The sequence below is a fragment of the Thunnus albacares genome, chromosome 18 (assembly GCF_914725855.1).
Source record: "Thunnus albacares chromosome 18, fThuAlb1.1, whole genome shotgun sequence".
Classification (NCBI taxonomy): domain Eukaryota; kingdom Metazoa; phylum Chordata; class Actinopteri; order Scombriformes; family Scombridae; genus Thunnus; species Thunnus albacares.
This window is the reverse complement of record NC_058123.1, coordinates 247,970-271,845: the sequence shown is the minus strand read 5'-3', so window position 1 is coordinate 271,845 and position 23,876 is coordinate 247,970. Positions and strand designations below refer to the sequence as shown.

The 23,876-nt window shown below is 50.5% G+C and overlaps 1 protein-coding gene across 4 annotated transcripts in view; it reads left to right on the top strand.

The window, feature by feature from the left end:
- The window catches only part of apc (APC regulator of WNT signaling pathway), a 46,558-nt gene extending 23,450 nt beyond the window's left edge, over nt 1-23,108 (top strand). For 3 of the 4 annotated variants that reach the window (XM_044332745.1, XM_044332742.1, XM_044332743.1), the window contains 15 exons: nt 132-219; nt 310-532; nt 7,987-8,095; nt 8,447-8,560; nt 13,419-13,481; nt 13,594-13,644; nt 14,355-14,441; nt 14,796-14,973; nt 15,101-15,301; nt 15,449-15,544; nt 15,658-15,797; nt 15,888-15,965; nt 16,366-16,482; nt 16,576-16,790; nt 16,878-23,108. In XM_044332745.1, coding sequence (XP_044188680.1) covers nt 195-219; nt 310-532; nt 7,987-8,095; nt 8,447-8,560; nt 13,419-13,481; nt 13,594-13,644; nt 14,355-14,441; nt 14,796-14,973; nt 15,101-15,301; nt 15,449-15,544; nt 15,658-15,797; nt 15,888-15,965; nt 16,366-16,482; nt 16,576-16,790; nt 16,878-21,861 — 6,681 coding nt within the window. In that variant the 5' untranslated portion in view covers nt 132-194 and the 3' untranslated portion in view covers nt 21,862-23,108. The remainder of the gene's footprint in view (nt 1-131; nt 220-309; nt 533-7,986; nt 8,096-8,446; nt 8,561-13,418; nt 13,482-13,593; nt 13,645-14,354; nt 14,442-14,795; nt 14,974-15,100; nt 15,302-15,448; nt 15,545-15,657; nt 15,798-15,887; nt 15,966-16,365; nt 16,483-16,575; nt 16,791-16,877) is intronic. The other variant, XM_044332744.1, reaches the window with a different exon arrangement.
- Nucleotides 23,109-23,876: the final 768 nt, after the last annotated feature.

Genomic DNA, 23,876 nt, shown 5'->3' with positions numbered 1-23,876 from the left:
AATGTTCTGATATAACCTTCTGTTATTAGACTCTTGTGTGGTGTTATTAAAATGATTAAAGAACTTAATGGTCACATCAGACTGCTCTAACACTGTTACCCCCCCCCCCCCCTCCCCCCCTTCATAAACAGGAAGTGCTGAAGCAGCTGCAGGGCACCATAGAAGAAGAGTCTGGAGAGACGTCCGGCTCTCAGATGGAGCTCATCGAGAGACTGAAAGGTGGGAAAAAACAACAAACACAAACACACACACGCACACACACAAACAAACACACTGTTATCTGACGTCCATCCTTCCCTCCTCCTCCAGAGATGAGCCTGGAGTCTGCAGGTTTTAAGCCCAGATCGAGGCCTCCTCTGCCCCCCTCGTCCTCGTCTAGCTCTGCCTCTTCTGGCTCTGGAACTCCTGGAGGAGCCGCTGGAGGCTCTGGAGCTCCGGGGCCCCCGACAACCGCCCCCTTCCCCAGGAGAGGGCTGCCGTCTGCAGGCAGAGACAGCCATGACCGGTGCCTGGAGGAGCTGGAGAAGGAGAGGTACTGCAGACTATACTACTATTACTACTGAACTACTGCTATTACTACTGCTGTTACTACTGTACTACTACTATTACTACTGAACTACTACTATTACTACTGTACCACCGCTATTACTGCTGAACTACCGTTATTACTGCTGAACTACCGCTATTACTGCTGAACTACCGTTATTACTACTGAACTACCGCTATTACTGCTGAACTACCGCTATTACTACTGAACTACCGCTATTACTGCTGAACTACCGCTATTACTGCTGAACTACCGCTATTACTGCTGAACTACCGTTATTACTACTGAACTACCGCTATTACTACTGTACCACCGTTATTACTGCTGAACTACCGCTATTACTGCTGAACTACCGTTATTACTGCTGAACTACCGCTATTACTGCTGAACTACCGCTATTACTGCTGAACTACCGCTATTACTGCTGAACTACCGTTATTACTACTGAACTACCGCTATTACTACTGTACCACCGTTATTACTGCTGAACTACCGCTATTACTGCTGAACTACCGTTATTACTGCTGAACTACCGTTATTACTGCTGAACTACCGCTATTACTGCTGAACTACCGCTATTACTGCTGAACTACCGTTATTACTACTGTACCACCGTTATTACTACTGAACTACCGTTATTACTGCTGTACCACCGTTATTACTACTGAACTACCGTTATTACTACTGTACCACCGTTATTACTACTGAACTACCGTTATTACTGCTGAACTACCGTTATTACTGCTGAACTACCGTTATTACTGCTGAACTACCGCTATTACTGCTGAACTACCGTTATTACTACTGAACTACCGCTATTACTACTGTACCACCGTTATTACTGCTGAACTACCGCTATTACTGCTGAACTACCGCTATTACTGCTGAACTACCGTTATTACTGCTGAACTACCGCTATTACTGCTGAACTACCGTTATTACTACTGAACTACCGCTATTACTGCTGTACCACCGTTATTACTACTGAACTACCGTTATTACTGCTGAACTACCGCTATTACTACTGAACTACCGCTATTACTACTGTACCACCGTTATTACTACTGAACTACCGTTATTACTGCTGAACTACCGTTATTACTACTGTACCACCGTTATTACTGCTGTACCACCGTTATTACTACTGTACCACCGCTATTACTACTGAACTACCGTTATTACTGCTGAACTACCGTTATTACTGCTGAACTACCGTTATTACTGCTGAACTACCGCTATTACTGCTGAACTACCGTTATTACTACTGAACTACCGCTATTACTACTGTACCACCGTTATTACTGCTGAACTACCGCTATTACTGCTGAACTACCGCTATTACTGCTGAACTACCGTTATTACTGCTGAACTACCGCTATTACTGCTGAACTACCGTTATTACTACTGAACTACCGCTATTACTGCTGTACCACCGTTATTACTACTGAACTACCGTTATTACTGCTGAACTACCGCTATTACTACTGAACTACCGCTATTACTACTGTACCACCGTTATTACTGCTGAACTACCGTTATTACTGCTGAACTACCGCTATTACTGCTGAACTACCGTTATTACTGCTGAACTACCGTTATTACTGCTGAACTACCGCTATTACTACTGTACCACCGTTATTACTGCTGAACTACCGCTATTACTGCTGAACTACCGCTATTACTGCTGAACTACCGTTATTACTGCTGAACTACCGCTATTACTGCTGAACTACCGTTATTACTACTGAACTACCGCTATTACTGCTGTACCACCGTTATTACTACTGAACTACCGTTATTACTGCTGAACTACCGCTATTACTACTGAACTACCGCTATTACTACTGTACCACCGTTATTACTACTGAACTACCGTTATTACTGCTGAACTACCGTTATTACTACTGTACCACCGTTATTACTACTGTACCACCGTTATTACTACTGTACCACCGCTATTACTGCTGAACTACCGTTATTACTGCTGAACTACCGTTATTACTACTGAACTACCGCTATTACTACTGTACCACCGTTATTACTGCTGAACTACCGTTATTACTGCTGAACTACCGCTATTACTACTGTACCACCGTTATTACTACTGAACTACCGTTATTACTACTGTACCACCGTTATTACTACTGAACTACCGCTATTACTACTGTACCACCGCTATTACTGCTGAACTACCGTTATTACTGCTGAACTACCGTTATTACTGCTGAACTACCGCTATTACTACTGTACCACCGTTATTACTACTGAACTACCGTTATTACTGCTGAACTACCGCTATTACTACTGTACCACCGCTATTACTACTGTACCACCGCTATTACTACTGTACCACCGTTATTACTACTGTACCACCGTTATTACTACTGTACCACCGCTATTACTACTGTACCACCGTTATTACTACTGTACCACCGTTATTACTACTGTACCACCGTTATTACTGCTGTACCACCGTTATTACTACTGTACCACCGTTATTACTACTGTACCACCGTTATTACTGCTGTACCACCGTTATTACTACTGTACCACCGTTATTACTACTGTACCACCGTTATTACTGCTGTACCACCGTTATTACTGCTGTACCACCGTTATTACTGCTGAACTACCGTTATTACTACTGTACCACCGTTATTACTACTGTACCACCGCTATTACTGCTGAACTACCGTTATTACTACTGTACCACCGTTATTACTACTGTACCACCGCTATTACTGCTGAACTACCGTTATTACTACTGTACCACCGTTATTACTACTGTACCACCGCTATTACTGCTGAACTACCGTTATTACTACTGTACCACCGTTATTACTACTGTACCACCGCTATTACTGCTGAACTACCGCTATTACTGCTGAACTACCGTTATTACTGCTGAACTACCGTTATTACTGCTGAACTACCGTTATTACTACTGAACTACCGCTATTACTACTGTACCACCGTTATTACTACTGTACCACCGTTATTACTGCTGAACCACCGCTATTACTACTGTACCACCGTTATTACTGCTGAACTACCGCTATTACTGCTGAACTACCGCTATTACTACTGTACCACCGTTATTACTGCTGAACTACCGCTATTACTACTGTACCACCGCTATTACTACTGTACCACCGTTATTACTGCTGAACTACCGCTATTACTACTGTACCACCGCTATTACTGCTGAACTACCGCTATTACTACTGTACCACCGTTATTACTGCTGAACTACCGCTATTACTGCTGAACCACCGCTATTACTGCTGAACTACCGCTATTACTGCTGAACCACCGCTATTACTGCTGAACCACCGCTATTACTGCTGAACTACCGCTATTACTACTGTACCACCGTTATTACTGCTGAACTACCGCTATTACTACTGTACCACCGTTATTACTGCTGAACTACCGCTATTACTACTGAACTACCGCTATTACTGCTGTACCACCGTTATTACTGCTGAACTACCGCTATTACTGCTGAACTACCGCTATTACTGCTGAACCACCGCTATTACTGCTGAACTACCGCTATTACTACTGAACTACCGCTATTACTACTGTACCACCGTTATTACTGCTGAACTACCGCTATTACTACTGAACTACCGCTATTACTACTGTACCACCGTTATTACTGCTGAACTACCGCTATTACTGCTGAACTACCGCTATTACTGCTGAACCACCGCTATTACTACTGTACCACCGTTATTACTGCTGAACTACCGCTATTACTGCTGAACTACCGCTATTACTACTGTACCACCGCTATTACTGCTGAACTACCGCTATTACTGCTGAACTACCGTTATTACTGCTGAACTACCGTTATTACTACTGAACTACCGCTATTACTACTGTACCACCGTTATTACTGCTGAACTACCGCTATTACTGCTGAACTACCGCTATTACTGCTGAACTACCGTTATTACTGCTGAACTACCGCTATTACTGCTGAACTACCGCTATTACTGCTGAACTACCGTTATTACTGCTGTACCACCGTTATTACTACTGAACTACCGTTATTACTGCTGAACTACCGCTATTACTGCTGAACTACCGCTATTACTACTGTACCACCGTTATTACTACTGAACTACCGTTATTACTGCTGAACTACCGCTATTACTACTGTACCACCGTTATTACTACTGTACCACCGTTATTACTGCTGTACCACCGTTATTACTGCTGAACTACCGCTATTACTGCTGAACTACCGTTATTACTGCTGTACCACCGTTATTACTACTGTACCACCGTTATTACTACTGTACCACCGTTATTACTACTGTACCACCGCTATTACTGCTGAACTACCGCTATTACTGCTGAACTACCGTTATTACTGCTGAACTACCGTTATTACTACTGAACTACCGCTATTACTACTGTACCACCGTTATTACTGCTGAACTACCGCTATTACTGCTGAACTACCGTTATTACTACTGAACTACCGCTATTACTACTGTACCACCGGTATTACTACTGAACTACCGTTATTACTGCTGAACTACCGCTATTACTACTGTACCACCGTTATTACTACTGTACCACCGTTATTACTGCTGTACCACCGCTATTACTGCTGAACTACCGTTATTACTACTGTACCACCGTTATTACTACTGTACCACCGCTATTACTGCTGAACTACCGTTATTACTACTGAACCACCGCTATTACTACTGTACCACCGTTATTACTACTGTACCACCGTTATTACTGCTGAACCACCGCTATTACTACTGTACCACCGTTATTACTGCTGAACTACCGTTATTACTACTGTACCACCGCTATTACTGCTGAACTACCGCTATTACTACTGTACCACCGTTATTACTGCTGAACTACCGCTATTACTGCTGAACTACCGTTATTACTACTGTACCACCGTTATTACTGCTGAACTACCGCTATTACTGCTGAACTACCGCTATTACTGCTGAACCACCGCTATTACTACTGTACCACCGTTATTACTGCTGAACTACCGCTATTACTGCTGAACTACCGCTATTACTGCTGAACTACCGCTATTACTACTGTACCACCGTTATTACTGCTGAACTACCGTTATTACTGCTGAACTACCGCTATTACTGCTGAACTACCGCTATTACTGCTGAACTACCGCTATTACTACTGTACCACCGTTATTACTGCTGAACTACCGCTATTACTGCTGAACTACCGCTATTACTGCTGAACTACCGCTATTACTGCTGAACTACCGCTATTACTACTGTACCACCGTTATTACTGCTGAACTACCGCTATTACTGCTGAACTACCGCTATTACTGCTGAACTACCGCTATTACTACTGTACCACCGTTATTACTGCTGAACTACCGCTATTACTGCTGAACCACCGCTATTACTACTGTACCACCGTTATTACTGCTGAACTACCGCTATTACTGCTGAACCACCGCTATTACTACTGTACCACCGCTATTACTACTGTACCACCGCTATTACTGCTGAACTACCGCTATTACTACTGAACTACCGCTATTACTACTGTACCACCGTTATTACTGCTGAACTACCGCTATTACTACTGTACCACCGTTATTACTACTGTACCACCGTTATTACTGCTGAACTACCGCTATTACTGCTGAACTACCGCTATTACTACTGTACCACCGCTATTACTGCTGAACTACCGCTATTACTGCTGAACTACCGCTATTACTACTGTACCACCGTTATTACTGCTGAACTACCGCTATTACTACTGTACCACCGTTATTACTGCTGAACTACCGCTATTACTGCTGAACTACCGCTATTACTACTGTACCACCGTTATTACTGCTGAACTACCGCTATTACTGCTGAACTACCGCTATTACTACTGTACCACCGTTATTACTGCTGAACTACCGCTATTACTGCTGAACTACCGCTATTACTACTGTACCACCGTTATTACTGCTGAACTACCGCTATTACTGCTGAACTACCGCTATTACTACTGTACCACCGTTATTACTGCTGAACTACCGTTATTACTACTGTACCACCGCTATTACTACTGTACCACCGTTATTACTGCTGAACTACCGCTATTACTACTGTACCACCGTTATTACTGCTGAACTACCGCTATTACTGCTGAACTACCGCTATTACTGCTGAACCACCGTTATTACTGCTGAACTACCGTTATTACTGCTGAACTACCGCTATTACTACTGTACCACCGTTATTACTGCTGAACTACCGTTATTACTACTGTACCACCGCTATTACTACTGTACCACCGCTATTACTGCTGAACTACCGCTATTACTACTGTACCACCGCTATTACTACTGTACCACCGTTATTACTGCTGAACTACCGTTATTACTACTGTACCACCGCTATTACTACTGTACCACCGCTATTACTGCTGAACTACCGCTATTACTACTGTACCACCGCTATTACTGCTGAACTACCGCTATTACTACTGTACCACCGCTATTACTGCTGAACTACCGCTATTACTACTGTACCACCGTTATTACTGCTGAACTACCGTTATTACTGCTGAACTACCGCTATTACTACTGTACCACCGCTATTACTACTGTACCACCGTTATTACTGCTGAACTACCGCTATTACTACTGTACCACCGTTATTACTACTGTACCACCGTTATTACTGCTGAACTACCGCTATTACTACTGTACCACCGTTATTACTGCTGAACTACCGTTATTACTACTGTACCACCGCTATTACTACTGTACCACCGCTATTACTGCTGAACTACCGCTATTACTACTGTACCACCGTTATTACTGCTGAACTACCGTTATTACTACTGTACCACCGCTATTACTACTGTACCACCGTTATTACTGCTGAACTACCGCTATTACTACTGTACCACCGCTATTACTGCTGAACTACCGCTATTACTACTGTACCACCGCTATGCTACGTTCACACACATTACGCGCTGCCTCATTACTTGACGGAGCGACACTGCTCTTGTAACTTTCACGTAGACGTCTTCTTGAAGAATGAAGAGAGGAAGGACGACTCAAAACAATTCCACAATAACGTCGAGGGTTATTGTGTTGCACAGTGTGCGAGTGAAAATCATTAGTAACTCATTGATATTAATGATCGTGTGAAATTTTAGCAGTGACACTCATGATTTTGTAGCGACGGTGCGCCGCTGCTGAATGAATACAGAGGAAATACTGACTGTAATACAACAAATACCAAAAACACAAATCTGTGTCAGTATCAATACTGCTTCATCTACTGTTACAGAGTTAAAACAGTACTGGATTTATTCTTTTATGTGTACTGTTTGAAGTTTTTGTCTGTTGTGTTTGATTTTTCCCTCTCTCTGTTTTCTGCTCTGTGATTGGCTGCTGCTGCTGACAGGTCTCTGCTATTGGCTGAGCTGGAGAAGGAGGAGAAGGAGAAGGACTGGTACTATGCTCAGCTGCAGAATCTCACCAAGAGGATCGACAGTCTGCCGCTCACTGAAAATGTACAGATACAGTTTGTTTTGACACCAAACATTTTACACTCGACGTCTGTTTATTTGCAGCTTTGATCTTCAGCTCAAAGAACATGATGCTCTGTGATTGGATGTTTGTTAGTGAAATGCACCATTGGAGTCAAAGTTCTCCTGTTAGCTTCGACTTTTTATCAAAGAACCAGATTATTTCTAACGTGTGTTTGTGTGTGTGTGTGTGTTGTGTGTGTGTGTGCGTGCGTGTGTGTGTTGTGTGTGCGTGTGTGTGTGTGTGTTGTGTGTGCGTGTGTGTGTGTTGTGTGTGTGCGTGTGTGTGTTGTGTGTGTGTGTGTGTGTGTGCGTGCGTGTGTGTGTGTGTGTTAGTTCACTCTGCAGACTGATATGAGTCGCCGTCAGCTGGAGTTTGAGGCTCGTCAGATTCGTTCAGCGATGGAGGAGCAGCTTGGCTCCTGTCAGGAGATGGAGAGGAGAGCTCAGGTACCCACCTGATCAGATCAATAATACGATCAATATCACTTTTCTGTCAACAGCAGACTTTCATTCAGTTTGACCCGTATAACCTTCGACGGAGGTCAGGTTACCTGTGTAACCTTTGGCAGAGGTCACGTTACCTGTGTAACCTTTAGCAGAGGACACGTTACCCGTGTAACCTTTAGCAGAGGACACGTTACCCGTGTAACCTTTAGCAGAGGTCACGTTACCCGTGTAACCTTTGGCAGAGATCAGGTTACCTGTGTAACCTTTAGCAGAGGTCAGGTTACCCGTGTAACCTTTAGCAGAGGACACGTTACCGGTGTAACCTTTAGCAGAGGACACGTTACCCGTGTAACCTTTAGCAGAGGTCACGTTACCCGTGTAACCTTTGGCAGAGATCAGGTTACCTGTGTAACCTTTAGCAGAGGTCAGGTTACCCGTGTAACCTTTGGCAGAGGTCACGTTACCCGTGTAACCTTTAGCAGAGGTCAGGTTACCTGTGTAACCTTTAGCAGAGGTCAGGTTACCCGTGTAACCTTTGGCAGAGGTCACGTTACCCGTGTAACCTTTGGCAGAGGTCATGTTACCTGTGTAACCTTTGGCAGAGGTCACGTTACCCGTGTAACCTTTGGCAGAGGTCAGGTTACCCGTGTAACCTTTAGCAGAGGACAGGTTACCCGTGTAACCTTTGGCAGAGGTCACGTTACCGGTGTAACCTTTAGCAGAGGACACGTTACCTGTGTAACCTTTAGCAGAGGTCACGTTATCCGTGTAACCTTTAGCAGAGGACACGTTACCTGTGTAACCTTTAGCAGAGGTCACGTTATCCGTGTAACCTTTAGCAGAGGACACGTTACCCGTGTAACCTTTGGCAGAGGTCAGGTTACCCGTGTAACCTTTAGCAGAGGACAGGTTACCCGTGTAACCTTTGGCAGAGGTCACGTTACCCGTGTAACCTTTAGCAGAGGTCAGGTTACCTGTGTAACCTTTAGCAGAGGTCAGGTTACCCGTGTAACCTTTGGCAGAGGTCACGTTACCCGTGTAACCTTTGGCAGAGGTCATGTTACCCGTGTAACCTTTGGCAGAGGTCAGGTTACCCGTGTAACCTTTGGCAGAGGTCAGGTTACCCGTGTAACCTTTAGCAGAGGACAGGTTACCCGTGTAACCTTTAGCAGAGGTCAGGTTACCTGTGTAACCTTTAGCAGAGGTCATGTTACCTGTGTAACCTTTGGCAGAGGTCACGTTACCGGTGTAACCTTTAGCAGAGGTCAGGTTACCTGTGTAACCTTTAGCAGAGGTCATGTTACCTGTGTAACCTTTGGCAGAGGTCACGTTACCCGTGTAACCTTTGGCAGAGGTCATGTTACCCGTGTAACCTTTGGCAGAGGTCAGGTTACCCGTGTAACCTTTGGCAGAGGACAGGTTACCCGTGTAACCTTTGGCAGAGGTCACGTTACCGGTGTAACCTTTAGCAGAGGACACGTTACCTGTGTAACCTTTAGCAGAGGTCACGTTATCCGTGTAACCTTTAGCAGAGGACACGTTACCTGTGTAACCTTTAGCAGAGGACACGTTACCTGTGTAACCTTTAGCAGAGGACACGTTACCGGTGTAACCTTTAGCAGAGGACACGTTACCGGTGTAACCTTTGGCAGAGGACACGTTACCTGTGTAACCTTTAGCAGAGGACACGTTACCTGTGTAACCTTTAGCAGAGGACACGTTACCTGTGTAACCTTTAGCAGAGGACACGTTACCTGTGTAACCTTTAGCAGAGGACACGTTACCTGTGTAACCTTTAGCAGAGGACACGTTACCGGTGTAACCTTTAGCAGAGGACACGTTACCGGTGTAACCTTTGGCAGAGGACACGTTACCCGTGTAACCTTTGGCAGAGGTCACGTTACCTGTGTAACCTTTAGCAGAGGTCAGGTTACCTGTGTAACCTTTGGCAGAGGTCACGTTACCTGTGTAACCTTTAGCAGAGGTCAGGTTACCTGTGTAACCTTTAGCAGAGGTCAGGTTACCTGTGTAACCTTTAGCAGAGGTCAGGTTAGCCGTGTAACCTTTAGCAGAGGTCAGGTTACCTGTGTAACCTTTAGCAGAGGTCAGGTTAGCCGTGTAACCTTTGGCAGAGGTCACGTTACCTGTGTAACCTTTAGCAGAGGACAGGTTACCCGTGTAACCTTTAGCAGAGGACACGTTACCGGTGTAACCTTTAGCAGAGGACACGTTACCTGTGTAACCTTTGGCAGAGGTCACGTTACCGGTGTAACCTTTAGCAGAGGACACGTTACCTGTGTAACCTTTGGCAGAGGTCACGTTACCGGTGTAACCTTTAGCAGAGGACACGTTACCTGTGTAACCTTTGGCAGAGGTCAGGTTACCTGTGTAACCTTTAGCAGAGGTCAGGTTACCTGTGTAACCTTTAGCAGAGGTCAGGTTACCTGTGTAACCTTTAGCAGAGGTCACGTTACCCGTGTAACCTTTGGCAGAGGTCAGGTTACCTGTGTAACCTTTAGCAGAGGTCAAGTTACCCGTGTAACCTTTGGCAGAGGTCACGTTACCCGTGTAACCTTTGGCAGAGGTCAGGTTACCTGTGTAACCTTTAGCAGAGGTCAAGTTACCCGTGTAACCTTTGGCAGAGGTCACGTTACCTGTGTAACCTTTAGCAGAGGTCAGGTTACCTGTGTAACCTTTAGCAGAGGTCAAGTTACCCGTGTAACCTTTGGCAGAGGTCACGTTACCCGTGTAACCTTTAGCAGAGGTCAGGTTACCTGTGTAACCTTTAGCAGAGGTCAGGTTACCTGTGTAACCTTTAGCAGAGGTCAGGTTACCTGTGTAACCTTTAGCAGAGGTCATGTTACCTGTGTAACCTTTGGCAGAGGTCACGTTACCCGTGTAACCTTTGGCAGAGGTCATGTTACCCGTGTAACCTTTGGCAGAGGTCAGGTTACCCGTGTAACCTTTGGCAGAGGACAGGTTACCCGTGTAACCTTTGGCAGAGGTCACGTTACCGGTGTAACCTTTAGCAGAGGACACGTTACCTGTGTAACCTTTAGCAGAGGTCACGTTATCCGTGTAACCTTTAGCAGAGGACACGTTACCTGTGTAACCTTTAGCAGAGGACACGTTACCTGTGTAACCTTTAGCAGAGGACACGTTACCGGTGTAACCTTTAGCAGAGGACACGTTACCGGTGTAACCTTTGGCAGAGGACACGTTACCTGTGTAACCTTTAGCAGAGGACACGTTACCTGTGTAACCTTTAGCAGAGGACACGTTACCTGTGTAACCTTTAGCAGAGGACACGTTACCTGTGTAACCTTTAGCAGAGGACACGTTACCTGTGTAACCTTTAGCAGAGGACACGTTACCGGTGTAACCTTTAGCAGAGGACACGTTACCGGTGTAACCTTTGGCAGAGGACACGTTACCCGTGTAACCTTTGGCAGAGGTCACGTTACCTGTGTAACCTTTAGCAGAGGTCAGGTTACCTGTGTAACCTTTGGCAGAGGTCACGTTACCTGTGTAACCTTTAGCAGAGGTCAGGTTACCTGTGTAACCTTTAGCAGAGGTCAGGTTACCTGTGTAACCTTTAGCAGAGGTCAGGTTAGCCGTGTAACCTTTAGCAGAGGTCAGGTTACCTGTGTAACCTTTAGCAGAGGTCAGGTTAGCCGTGTAACCTTTGGCAGAGGTCACGTTACCTGTGTAACCTTTAGCAGAGGACAGGTTACCCGTGTAACCTTTAGCAGAGGACACGTTACCGGTGTAACCTTTAGCAGAGGACACGTTACCTGTGTAACCTTTGGCAGAGGTCACGTTACCGGTGTAACCTTTAGCAGAGGACACGTTACCTGTGTAACCTTTGGCAGAGGTCACGTTACCGGTGTAACCTTTAGCAGAGGACACGTTACCTGTGTAACCTTTGGCAGAGGTCAGGTTACCTGTGTAACCTTTAGCAGAGGTCAGGTTACCTGTGTAACCTTTAGCAGAGGTCAGGTTACCTGTGTAACCTTTAGCAGAGGTCACGTTACCCGTGTAACCTTTGGCAGAGGTCAGGTTACCTGTGTAACCTTTAGCAGAGGTCAAGTTACCCGTGTAACCTTTGGCAGAGGTCACGTTACCCGTGTAACCTTTGGCAGAGGTCAGGTTACCTGTGTAACCTTTAGCAGAGGTCAAGTTACCCGTGTAACCTTTGGCAGAGGTCACGTTACCTGTGTAACCTTTGGCAGATGATGTGCTGCTGTGTGTCTAAACTGTGTTTGATTTGAACCTGAGGTTGAGTTTGACGACCTGAACGACCTGCAGGAACGTGAAAGTGTTGACGGGGAAAACGTGGTGACGTGTTTCAGCAGCTCTGACAGAATAAAGCTTCTAGCTGGGCGATTGTTGTGTTTTTGTAATGCAGGTGTGCAGCACACAAACATTAGCAGTCAACACAAACTTTATCTAGAGAATAAAACAGTGTTTGTGGTCAAAAGACGATGCCGCTCCCGTCTAATCATGGCCGCCTGTGTCTCAATCACCTCCATCGCTACTACACAGGTGACATCACAGTGCCTATTAAAGGCCAGCAGAGGAAGACTTCAGTTCTAAACTGTTTGATGCTGGTAAACAGGCAAATATAATCTCATGCACATCAGACAATTAGTCCAACAATAATAATTCTTGGAAGTGAAAATGGCTCCAACATTTTAAAGGATCTCTGTTGTGCTCAAAGCGTTTCCAACTTTATTAAACCCAAGAGAAGGATCAGTGAGGCTGAATCCTGTTAAACACACACACACACACACACACACACACACACACACACACACACACACACACCCTCACCTGTCTCTACCTGTGTGTGTTTCAGGCTCGGGTGTCTCGTATTCAGCAGATAGAGAAAGACATCCTGAGACTGGGAGCTCGTCTGCAGGTAACCTCACCTGTTCTCACCTCTACCTTCAGACCGTTCACACCTGCAGCAGTGTGAGCGTCATGACTCACCTTCACCTGGTCTCACCTGTCCTCTCTCTCTCTCTCTGCAGGTAGAGGAAGCTCAGGGGCCAAGCGACAGCAGCGGATTGGCCGGGGCTCAGGTGAGCATCTCGTTCAGGTGTTAGTTGTTCATTAATCACGTGTTCACGACATGGATGTATTATCAGATGTGTAAAACTGACTCCTACACGGAGTGTTGCATTATGGGTTGTTTGTAGCGTTAATGTTGCTAGGCTAGCGAGCATCTTAAAGTGTGTTCATAGTGAGCGTGTTAGAGTCCAGTTTAACCTGCAGGACTTCCTGAAGGATCCTGTAACGTGTTAAATGTGGAAATAAACTGATGACGAGTGAAAATGAGTCCAAAACATCGTCCGACATCTCTACTGCCGAATATATCAAACTGCCAAATACAGAGACAGACGATGAGCCGCTCATAAAGACGAACAGGAAGTTGTATTAATGCTAACATTTAATCATTCACTTCCAAGAGCCTGCAGGAGAGTGTGTGACTGGTACACTTTAAAACACAACGTGTATTAGTTCTTATTCTGTACAGCGTTCAGCTGCTTGTACTGATTAAATAACTGTTAGCTAATGTTAGCTAGTGGCTACCTCTAGCTAATGGACACAGGAAGTGATATTTAACTCTTGGTGCAACGACCAGTAAGAGCCCAGTCCTGAACACATCCGCATGCTCGCAGTAACAGTCCTTTGACTGCGGCGTATCCCGCCATGCGTGAAGGTGCGAGGGCCTGATCATCGCTGCTTGCAGCTTTAATTTCAATCTTTTTTTTTTGTGTTTGTCTTCCAGAGCTCCAGCAGCCGATTGGATCATGAGCCGGCCAATGAGACGAGTTACTCTGTGCCTCGACGAATCACCAGCCACCTGGGAACCAAGGTGAGTGATCCTACCTGCTCACAACACACTGACCTCTGTGTCGCCCCCTGCAGGTGGAGATGGTCTACACTGTAAATAATGACCTCTATATCGCCCCCTGCAGGTGGAGATGGTCTACACTGTAAATAATGACCTCTATATCGCCCCCTGCAGGTGGAGATGGTCTACACTGTAAATAATGACCTCTATATCGCCCCCTGCAGGTGGAGATGGTCTACACTGTAAATAATAACCTCTATATCGCCCCCTGCAGGTGGAGATGGTCTACACTGTAAATAATGACCTCTATATCGCCCCCCTGCAGGTGGAGATGGTCTACACTGTAAATAATGACCTCTGTGTCGCCCCCTGCAGGTGGAGATGGTCTACAGTCTTCTGTCCATGCTGGGAACTCACGATAAGGACGACATGTCGCGGACACTGCTCGCCATGTCGAGCTCACAGGACTCGTGCATCGCCATGCGTCAGTCCGGCTGCCTGCCGCTGCTCATCCAGCTGTTGCATGGCAACGACAAAGACTCCCTGTTGCTAGGTAACCGTGTGGGGCCTTGGTTTGTACCTGATATAAAAGCTCGCTGCGGAGAGATGTCATGATGTTATGTGTCTGTCGTGTTACTGTCACAGCTGTCTGTTGTTTCCTGTTGTTTCCTGTTACCTAGGTAACTCTCGCGGCAGCAAAGAGGCGCGAGCACGAGCGTCAGCGGCGCTGCACAACATCGTACACAGTCAGCCAGACGATAAGAGGGGGCGGCGGGAGATCAGAGTGCTCCACCTGCTGGAGCAGGTGCGTCACTACTGCGAGGCGTGTTGGAGCTGGCAAGAGAACCACGAGAGGGGCGTCGACCAGGAGGACAACCCCAGTGAGTGATGTCATAGACACAGACCAATCAGGAGACACGTTCAAAACTTTATTGACATTAGAATTAATTAAAATAAGCATCAGAAGTTTCCTCCTGTAGTGGCGTCTCCTCTCTGTATGTTAACGTAGCGTATGTTTCTGTGTGCAGTGCCGTCTCCAGTGGAGCATCAGATCTGTCCGGCCGTCTGCGTCCTCATGAAGCTTTCCTTCGACGAGGAACATCGACACGCTATGAACGAGCTCGGTGAGTCCGACAACAGACTGACTGAGGTTTTATAAATATCTCACCAACTTGTTAACAACGTGCTGCTTCTGTCTCTATCTATCTGTCTCTCTGTGGGCTTTCTGTCCCTGCAGGCGGTCTGCAGGCGGTGGCGGAGCTGCTGCAGGTGGACTGCGAGATGTTCGGTCTGAGCAGCGATCATTACAGCGTCACGCTGCGGCGGTACGCCGGCATGGCGCTCACTAACCTCACCTTTGGAGATGTAGCCAATAAGGTCAGAGGAAAACACACAAACGCTCGTCATTCATGTGTCAAACCTTCATGTCCTTTAAAACGTATAACGGGACGGTTGTTTTCCCATCAGGCCACGCTGTGCTCCATGAAGGGCTGCATGAGAGCGATGGTCGCCCAGCTGAAGTCAGAGAGTGAAGACCTGCAGCAGGTACGATCGTGTTGCCGCGGCAACAGGCTGAAACATGTTTGTGGAACTTGAAAATTTTTCCTTTTTTGTCTTTGATCTTTGTTTTCTAGACGTTTTTCTGTTTCATGTTTTTATTTTATTGCTGTGATGTCATAACTGTGATGTCACGTTGCTGTGATGTCACGTTGCTGTGATGTCATAACTGTGATGTCACGTTGCTGTGATGTCATGTTGCTGTGATGTCACGTTGCTGTGATGTCATGTTGCTGTGATGTCACGTTGCTGTGTCCTGCTGGACTCGTTCGCTGCTCCAGCGGCCGTTGCTTTGGTTGCCGCCATGACAGCAACATTATATAAACGTGTTCTCTGTTTGTTCTCTTTGATGTTTCCTGTTTCCTGAATCTTGTGTCGTTGTCTGCAGGTGATCGCCAGCGTTCTGAGGAACTTGTCGTGGCGTGCTGATGTCAACAGTAAGAAGACGCTGCGTGAGGTCGGCAGTGTGCGAGCGCTGATGGGCTGCGCTCTCGAGGTCCAAAAGGTAAATAAATCGGTTTGGTTTCACTTTATGCTGCGGTCTGTACTGAGCGCGCTCCAGAACCCGGTCTTCATCGTGTTTCTTCTTCTCTGTCAGGAGTCGACTCTGAAGTCCGTACTGAGCGCGCTCTGGAACCTGTCGGCTCACTGCACGGAGAACAAGGCGGACATCTGCGCGGTGGACGGCGCTCTGGCGTTTCTGGTGGGAACGCTGACGCACCGCAGCCACACCAACACGCTCGCCATCATCGAGAGCGGCGGCGGCATCCTGCGCAACGTCTCCAGCCTCATCGCCACCAACGAGGCACACAGGTGAGCCGGCCGTTCGCACCCGTAACACTCGCTGCGTCACCTTAAACACTCAAAACACTCACCTTCTCCCTGCGTCTCGTCTTGCAGGCAGATCCTGCGTGAACACGGCTGCCTGCCGACGCTGCTGCAGCACCTGAAGTCTCACAGTCTGACCATCGTGTCCAACGCCTGCGGGACGCTCTGGAACCTGTCGGCGCGAGACGCCAAAGACCAGGAGGCGTTATGGGAGCTGGGCGCGGTGGGCATGCTGCGTAACCTCATCCACTCCCGGCACAAGATGATCGCCATGGGCAGCGCCGCCGCCCTGCGCAACCTGATGGCCAACCGGCCGGCGCGCTACAAGGACGCCAGCGTGGTGTCGCCGGGCGCCGGCGCCCCTTCGCTGCACGCCCGCAAACAGAAGGCGCTGATCGAGGAGCTGGACGCCCAGCAGCTGTCAGAGACGTTTGACAACATCGACAACCTGAGTCCCAAGGCGGCGCACAGGAAGGGGCGGGGCTGCAACGGCGCCAGCGGAGGAGGAGGAAGCACGACACGCTCGTACGCCAACACCCCGGTGCTGTCGAGCCCTAAAAACGGAGACGGATCGAAGAGGACGAGCGAGGAAGCGGCGTACGCTCGGCCGGTGTTCTCGCCCAGCGTGCGAGCGTCCAGCGACAGCCTGAACAGCGTGACGAGCGCCGACGGCTACGGAAACCGCGGCAAAACCAAACCGTCGTCGTCGGAGCCGTTCTACTCGTCGGACGAGAGCGGAGCCAACAGGTGCTGCGTCTACAGGAAGTACCCCGCCGACCTGGCGCACAAGATCCGCAGCGCCAACCACATGGCGGACGACGACGGCGCGGAGCTGGACACGCCCATCAACTACAGCCTCAAGTACTCCGACGAACAGCTGAATTCTGGGAGACAGAGTCCGAGTCACCGCGGCGGCATCGAGAGCGACGACGACGACGAGCAGGACGCCAGGCTGAGGAGGAGGAACGACGGCGGCGACTCCGCGGCGAGCGGCGGTCGCATGATGTCTGTACCGCCGTCGCGCTACGTCGTCGTCACGGGAACGTCAAACTACGGCGGCGACTCGGCGAGCGAGCAGCCGATCGACTACAGCCTGAAGTACGGCGCCGACGCTCCTCGCAAGCCTTTGTTCAAGCCGGAAGAAAACGCCGCCGCCTCGCTGCCCCCTCCGCCCTCCTCCTCCGCCAGCAAGCCCCGCCCCCCTCCCCCAGCCAATCGGGCGGTGCCGAAAAGCAACCAGGAGATGACGCAGACGTACTGCGTGGAGGACACGCCCATCTGCTTCTCCAGAGGCAGCTCTCTGTCCTCGCTCTCCTCGGAGGAGGAAGAGGAGGACGGCGACGTCATCGGCAGGAAGAGGAGAGGCGGGAGCGTCATCGGCGGCGGCGGCAACGACTACCCGACACTTCCTGTGAGCGAGAAGGACGCGCACGAGCAGCAGCAGCAGCGGCAGCAGAAGGAGGCGGAGAGCCAGACGGCGACCGCCGCCGCCGCCGCCGCCGTTCCCTCCACGCGCGGAAGGCGAGGTCACCACCACCATCACGGCCACACCCACCACCATCACCACCATCACGTGACCTCGTCGGGCGCCAGGACTCCTAAAAGTCCTCCGGAGCAGCCGTACGCTCAGGAGACGCCGCTGATGTTCAGCCGCTGCACGTCCGTCAGCTCCCTCGACAGCTTCTCCACCTCCTCCATCGCCAGCTCCGTGCGCTCCAGCGAGCCGTGCAGCGGCGTGCCGAGCGGCGTGGTCAGCCCCAGCGACCTGCCCGACAGCCCGGGACAGACCATGCCGCCGAGCCGCGCCAAGACGCCGCCGCCGCTCCCTCCGCCGACTCAGAAGACGAAAGAGGAGGAAAAGGCGAAGAAGAAGAAGGACGAGGAGGAGAGCAGCGCCGACGTCCTGCTGCACTTCGCCACCGAGAGCACGCCGCACGGCTTCTCCCGCGCCTCCAGTCTGAGCGCGCTCAGTCTGGACGAGCCGTACATCGCGGCGGAGATGATGAAGAAGAAAGAGGAGGAGGAAGGAGGCGGCGAGGAGAGGAAGGAGGAGGAGGCCAAACAGATCCTCGACGAATCCGACGACGACGACGACATCGAGATCCTGGCGGCGTGCATCGACATGGCCATGCCCAAGTCGTCACGGAAACCAAAGAAACAGCAACAAGCGGCGCCACGGAAACCCAGCCAGCTTCCCGTCTACAAGCTCTTCCCGCCTCAGAGCCGCGGCCAATCACAGCAGAGGAAGGACGTGCCGCCGCCGCCGGAGGAGGTGCCGCGAGTCTACTGCGTGGAGGGAACGCCGCTGAACTTCTCCACCGCCACCTCGCTCAGCGACCTCACCATCGACTCTCCGCCCAACGAGGAGGCAGCGGCGGTCATACCCGTAGCCCCGCCCACTTCCTCCCAGAGGAGGCGGGCGGGACTTCCTGAGGGCGAGAACGGCGACGACATCCTGGCCGAGTGCATCAGCGCCGCCATGCCCAAAGCTAAACCCAGGAAGCCCGTCAGAGCGGCGGCGGCCAACGGCGAGCACCTCCAAACCCCGCCCCTCCCGCCTCCCCTCCCTCCTCCGGTCCCGCCTCCTCTCGGCCCGCAGCAGCAGAAGAAGAAGCCGACGTCGCCGGTGAAGCCGATGCCCCAGCGGGCGGCGTACAGCGTCGCCGCGGCGACGGCCGCCAAAGCGAAGCCGGGATTCGCCTTCGACTCGCCGCGACACTACACGCCCATCGAGGGCACGCCGTGCTGCTTCTCACGCAACGACTCGCTGAGCTCGCTCGACTTCGACGAAGACGACGGCGGCGTCGAGAAGGACGAAGAGGAAAAGAAAACAAAAGAAGAAGAAGGCAGGAAGAGGAAACAGCAGACGGCGGCGGTTTTCCCTCGAACCAAACTGGCGACGAACCCGCCGGCGCCGGACGAGAAGCAGAAGTTCGCCATCGAGGACACGCCCGTCTGCTTCTCCAGGAACTCGTCCCTCAGCTCGCTGAGCGACATCGACCAGGAGAACAACAACAAGGAGTTCGCTCCGCCGCCGCCGCCGCCGCCCGAGAAACAAGATGGAGGCAAAGCTGCGGCCAAGTCTCCTCCTCCGCCGCCGCCACAGGCGGAGTCGAAGCCCCGCCCCCCCGCGGCCAGCGGCTACGCCCCCAAAGCGTTCCACGTGGAGGACACGCCCGTCTGCTTCTCCAGGAACTCGTCGCTCAGCTCGCTGAGCATCGACTCGGAGGACGACCTGCTGCAGGAGTGCATCAGCTCCGCCATGCCCAAGAAGAAGAAGAAAGCCTCCGCCGCCGCCGTCCCCGCCACCGCCGCCACGCAGCTTCCTGTTCCCAAAATAGATGAAGGCATTCTGGCTGAAGAGGAGCCTTCGGAGGCGCCGAGAAGCCCCGCCTCCCCCGACTCCGAGTCGTTTGATTGGAAGGCCATCCAAGAAGGCGCCAACTCCATCGTCAGCAGCCTCAACGCCGCCGCCGCCGCCGCCGCCTCGTCTCTGTCCCGCCAACCCTCATCAGACTCGGACTCGGTTCTGTCCCTCAAATCCGTCGGCTCGCCGTTCCGCCTGCCGGCGCCGAACAACAACGCAGAAGAAGAAGAGGAAGCGGAGGAGAAGGAGGAGGCGAAGCGAGGAGCGAGGATCCTGAAGCCGGGAGAACGCAGCACGCTGGAGGCCAAGAAGAAGAAGGACGACGAAGAGGAGGAGACGAAGGCGCTGCGAGGCGGGAAGAAGGTTTACAGGAGTCTGATCACCGGGAAGCCGAGGGCGGAGCCCGCAGCCAGGGGGCGGAGCAAACCCAGAGCGGCGGCCGTGGCGAAAGCTCCGGGAAGCGGCGACGGCGCCGACAGAGGCGGGTCGTCACGGGACTCCACGCCGTCTCGCTCTTCATCGGCGGCCAATCAGAAAGGAGGAAAGCTGTCGCAGCTGCCTCGCACGGCGTCTCCGGGGAGCGCGTCGTCCTCGTCGGCCTCCAGACCGGCCAAACAGAGCGCCGCGGCGGTGAGGAGCGGCGGCGGCGGCATCCCGAGGAGCGAGTCCGCGTCGAGGGTCGGCGGCTCCACGGCGGCCAAGAAGCAGAAGGCGGAGCCCGAGAAGCCGACGCTCGTCCGTCAGTCGACCTTCATCAAAGAAGCGCCGAGTCCGACGCTGAAGAGGAAGCTGGAGGAGTCGGCGGCGGCGGCGGCGCTCGAGTCTCCGTCCAGCCCGGACACGCCGCTGCCGGCGACGACGAGGAGACACGACGTCAACCGCTCGCACTCGGAGAGCCCGTCACGCCCACAGGAAGCGACGTCGTCACGCTTCAGTCGCACCGGCACGTGGAAGCGGGAGAACGGCGGCGGCGGCGGCGGAGGAAACGGCGGCAAACACTCGACGTCGTTACCACGCGTCGGGACGTGGAAGCGGACAGGAAGCTCGTCCTCGGTGCTGTCGGCCTCGTCGGAGTCCAGCGAGAAGGGGCGGAGCGAGGAGGAGAGCGCCGCCAGGTCGAAGGGAACATGGAGGAAGGCGAAGAGCGGCGGCGACTCGTCGGCCGCCAGGAGCGGCGGCGACCAACCGGAGGACGTGTGGGTGCGTCTGGAGGACTGTCCCGTCAACAACCCGCGTTCCTCCTCTTCCTGTTCAGCTCGCTCTCCCACCGCCGCCAACGCCCCGCCCGTCATCGACAGCCCCGCCCCCAGCAAGATCCCCTCCTCCTCCTCCTCTTCCTCCTCCTCCAACCTCAACCTGCGCCGGAGCTGCGAGAGCCTCGACGACAAGCTGCCGCCGCCGCCGCCGCCTGAACGCCAACAACAGCAGCAGCGCAGTCAGCAGCGCAGCGGCGCCGTGGCGGCCCGAGTCAGCCCCTTCAACTACACGCCGAGCCCGAGGAAGAGCAGCGCCGACGTCACGGCCACGCCCACCACCACCACGTCATCGTCCACCACGCCCACCCGGCCCTCACTCATCCCCACCCCCGTCACCAAGAAACGGGAGCCGAAAGGTGGAGAAGGCGGCGGTAGCGGCGGCGGTAGCGGCGGCGGCGGTGAACGCGGCTCGTACATCGTGACGTCAGTGTGAAAAGAAACGGGACACAAAACGGCGGCCAAAGCTGAGACAGTCGTGTAAATACGGAGGAGAAACGTCAAAGTGTTTGTGAACTGAACTGTACAGGAAGTGAGTCTGTATTTAAGTGCTAGCCCCGCCCCCCCCACCTCCCCTCCTCCCGTCATTGGCTCCTCTCACCTGTCAGTCAAGCTTCTTTAATCGACGAGAAAAAACTTTACAAATGAACTTTTTATGTTTTTATACCACTAAAATGATGTGTAGCGCTTAGCTCCGCCCCTCTCTGCCTTTGTCCCTGCATGGCCCCGCCCCCTACCTTAACAATGACAGTTACCATGGTGACATAATGACGACGATGATGATGATGATGATAACGATGTTTCTGCTAGCTGTAGCGTCTGAGCTCCTTCTGCTCTGTTGGAAGTTTTTCTTATTTGAAGGTTTTTGGTTCCGAACAGATTTTTGTCTTCGAAACGTTTCAAACGATCAAACGATCGTCGATCCTTCGATCCGTCGCTTCTGACAAATTAAAGCGGGAATATTCAGAGTTCTTCTCCCGGATGTTTGGATTCGGCTGCGTTCAGGAATCTAAAACTTTATTAAATGATTAAATCGAATCGTTTGTTTCGTTCTTTGAAGACAGAAATCTGTTCCTGAACCGACCTCCAGACTCACAACCTGCTTTTATTCCGGGGAGGAAAGTTTCCCGCCGGTCGACTGAAACTCGTTCGTGAGTTCGAGTCGTTCTGTTTGTCGTCCGCCGGCGGAAACTTTCCCGCTCTGTATCGCCTTGGAAACAAATAACACTGTAAAACGTAAGTTATTGCTGTAAAACCTTAAACCTTTTAACTTTAAAAGCACATAATTTAAAAAGAAAAGTGATTTTTTTTTTTTGCCAAAAAGTTTCCACAGTTTTATTCACGGCTGTAACTTTTCTTGTTCAGTTGGTTTTCACTGTTTCTCTGTTGAAGCTGAAGGAAAACGAGTCGAAATGTTAAACAGATAACGAACAATAAAGATAAACATTTTAGGTGCAAACGTGGCTGCTGCTTCTTGTTTCTCCGGTTTCATCAGAGCCGTACGGAGGCTCTGAAGGGACAAAAACCTGAATGATGAAGGTTTTCATGTGAACACAAGCTGCTGCTGCATCACATCCACTAAACATAAACAATAAACATAAACAATAAACATAAACAACAGAAATATTGTGAGAAATAAGTTTTCAAGATGTGAAATAAAGAATAAACATCAACTTTGCCCTTAAAATGTGACGACGTTCCCTCTTTCTCCTCAGAATAAACATTTTCACTTTTACCTCAAAATATTAATTTATATTGTTTAAATATTCTGATTTAATTGTAGAATCTCATCGTTTTGTCTCGTCGGTGTTTGTGTTGAAGTGAACGTGTGTTCAGGTGTTTCTGGTCAATCAGACGTCACATCTACTGAAGCAACGGCTGCTAACGAACCTGCACCCCCAACACGTCGTCATGGACGCCGCACCAGTATGAGGCTGCACCAGTATGAGGCTGCACCAGTAAGAAGCTTCACCAGTATGAAGCTGCACCAGTATGAGGCTGCACCAGTATGAGGCTGCACCAGTATGAGGCTGCACCAGTATGAAGCAGCACCAGTATGAGGCTGCACCAGTAAGAAGCTTCACCAGTATGAAGCAGCACCAGTATGAGGCTGCACCAGTATGAGGCTGCACCAGTATGAAGCTGCACCAGTATGAAGCAGCACCAGTATGAGGCTGCACCAGTATGAGGCTGCACCAGTAAGAAGCTTCACCAGTATGAAGCTGCACCAGTATGAGGCTGCACCAGTATGAGGCTGCACCAGTATGAGGCTGCACCAGTATGAAGCAGCACCAGTATGAGGCTGCACCAGTAAGAAGCTTCACCAGTATGAAGCAGCACCAGTATGAGGCTGCACCAGTATGAGGCTGCACCAGTATGAAGCTGCACCAGTATGAAGCAGCACCAGTATGAGGCTGCACCAGTATGAAGCTGCACCAGTATGAGGCTGCA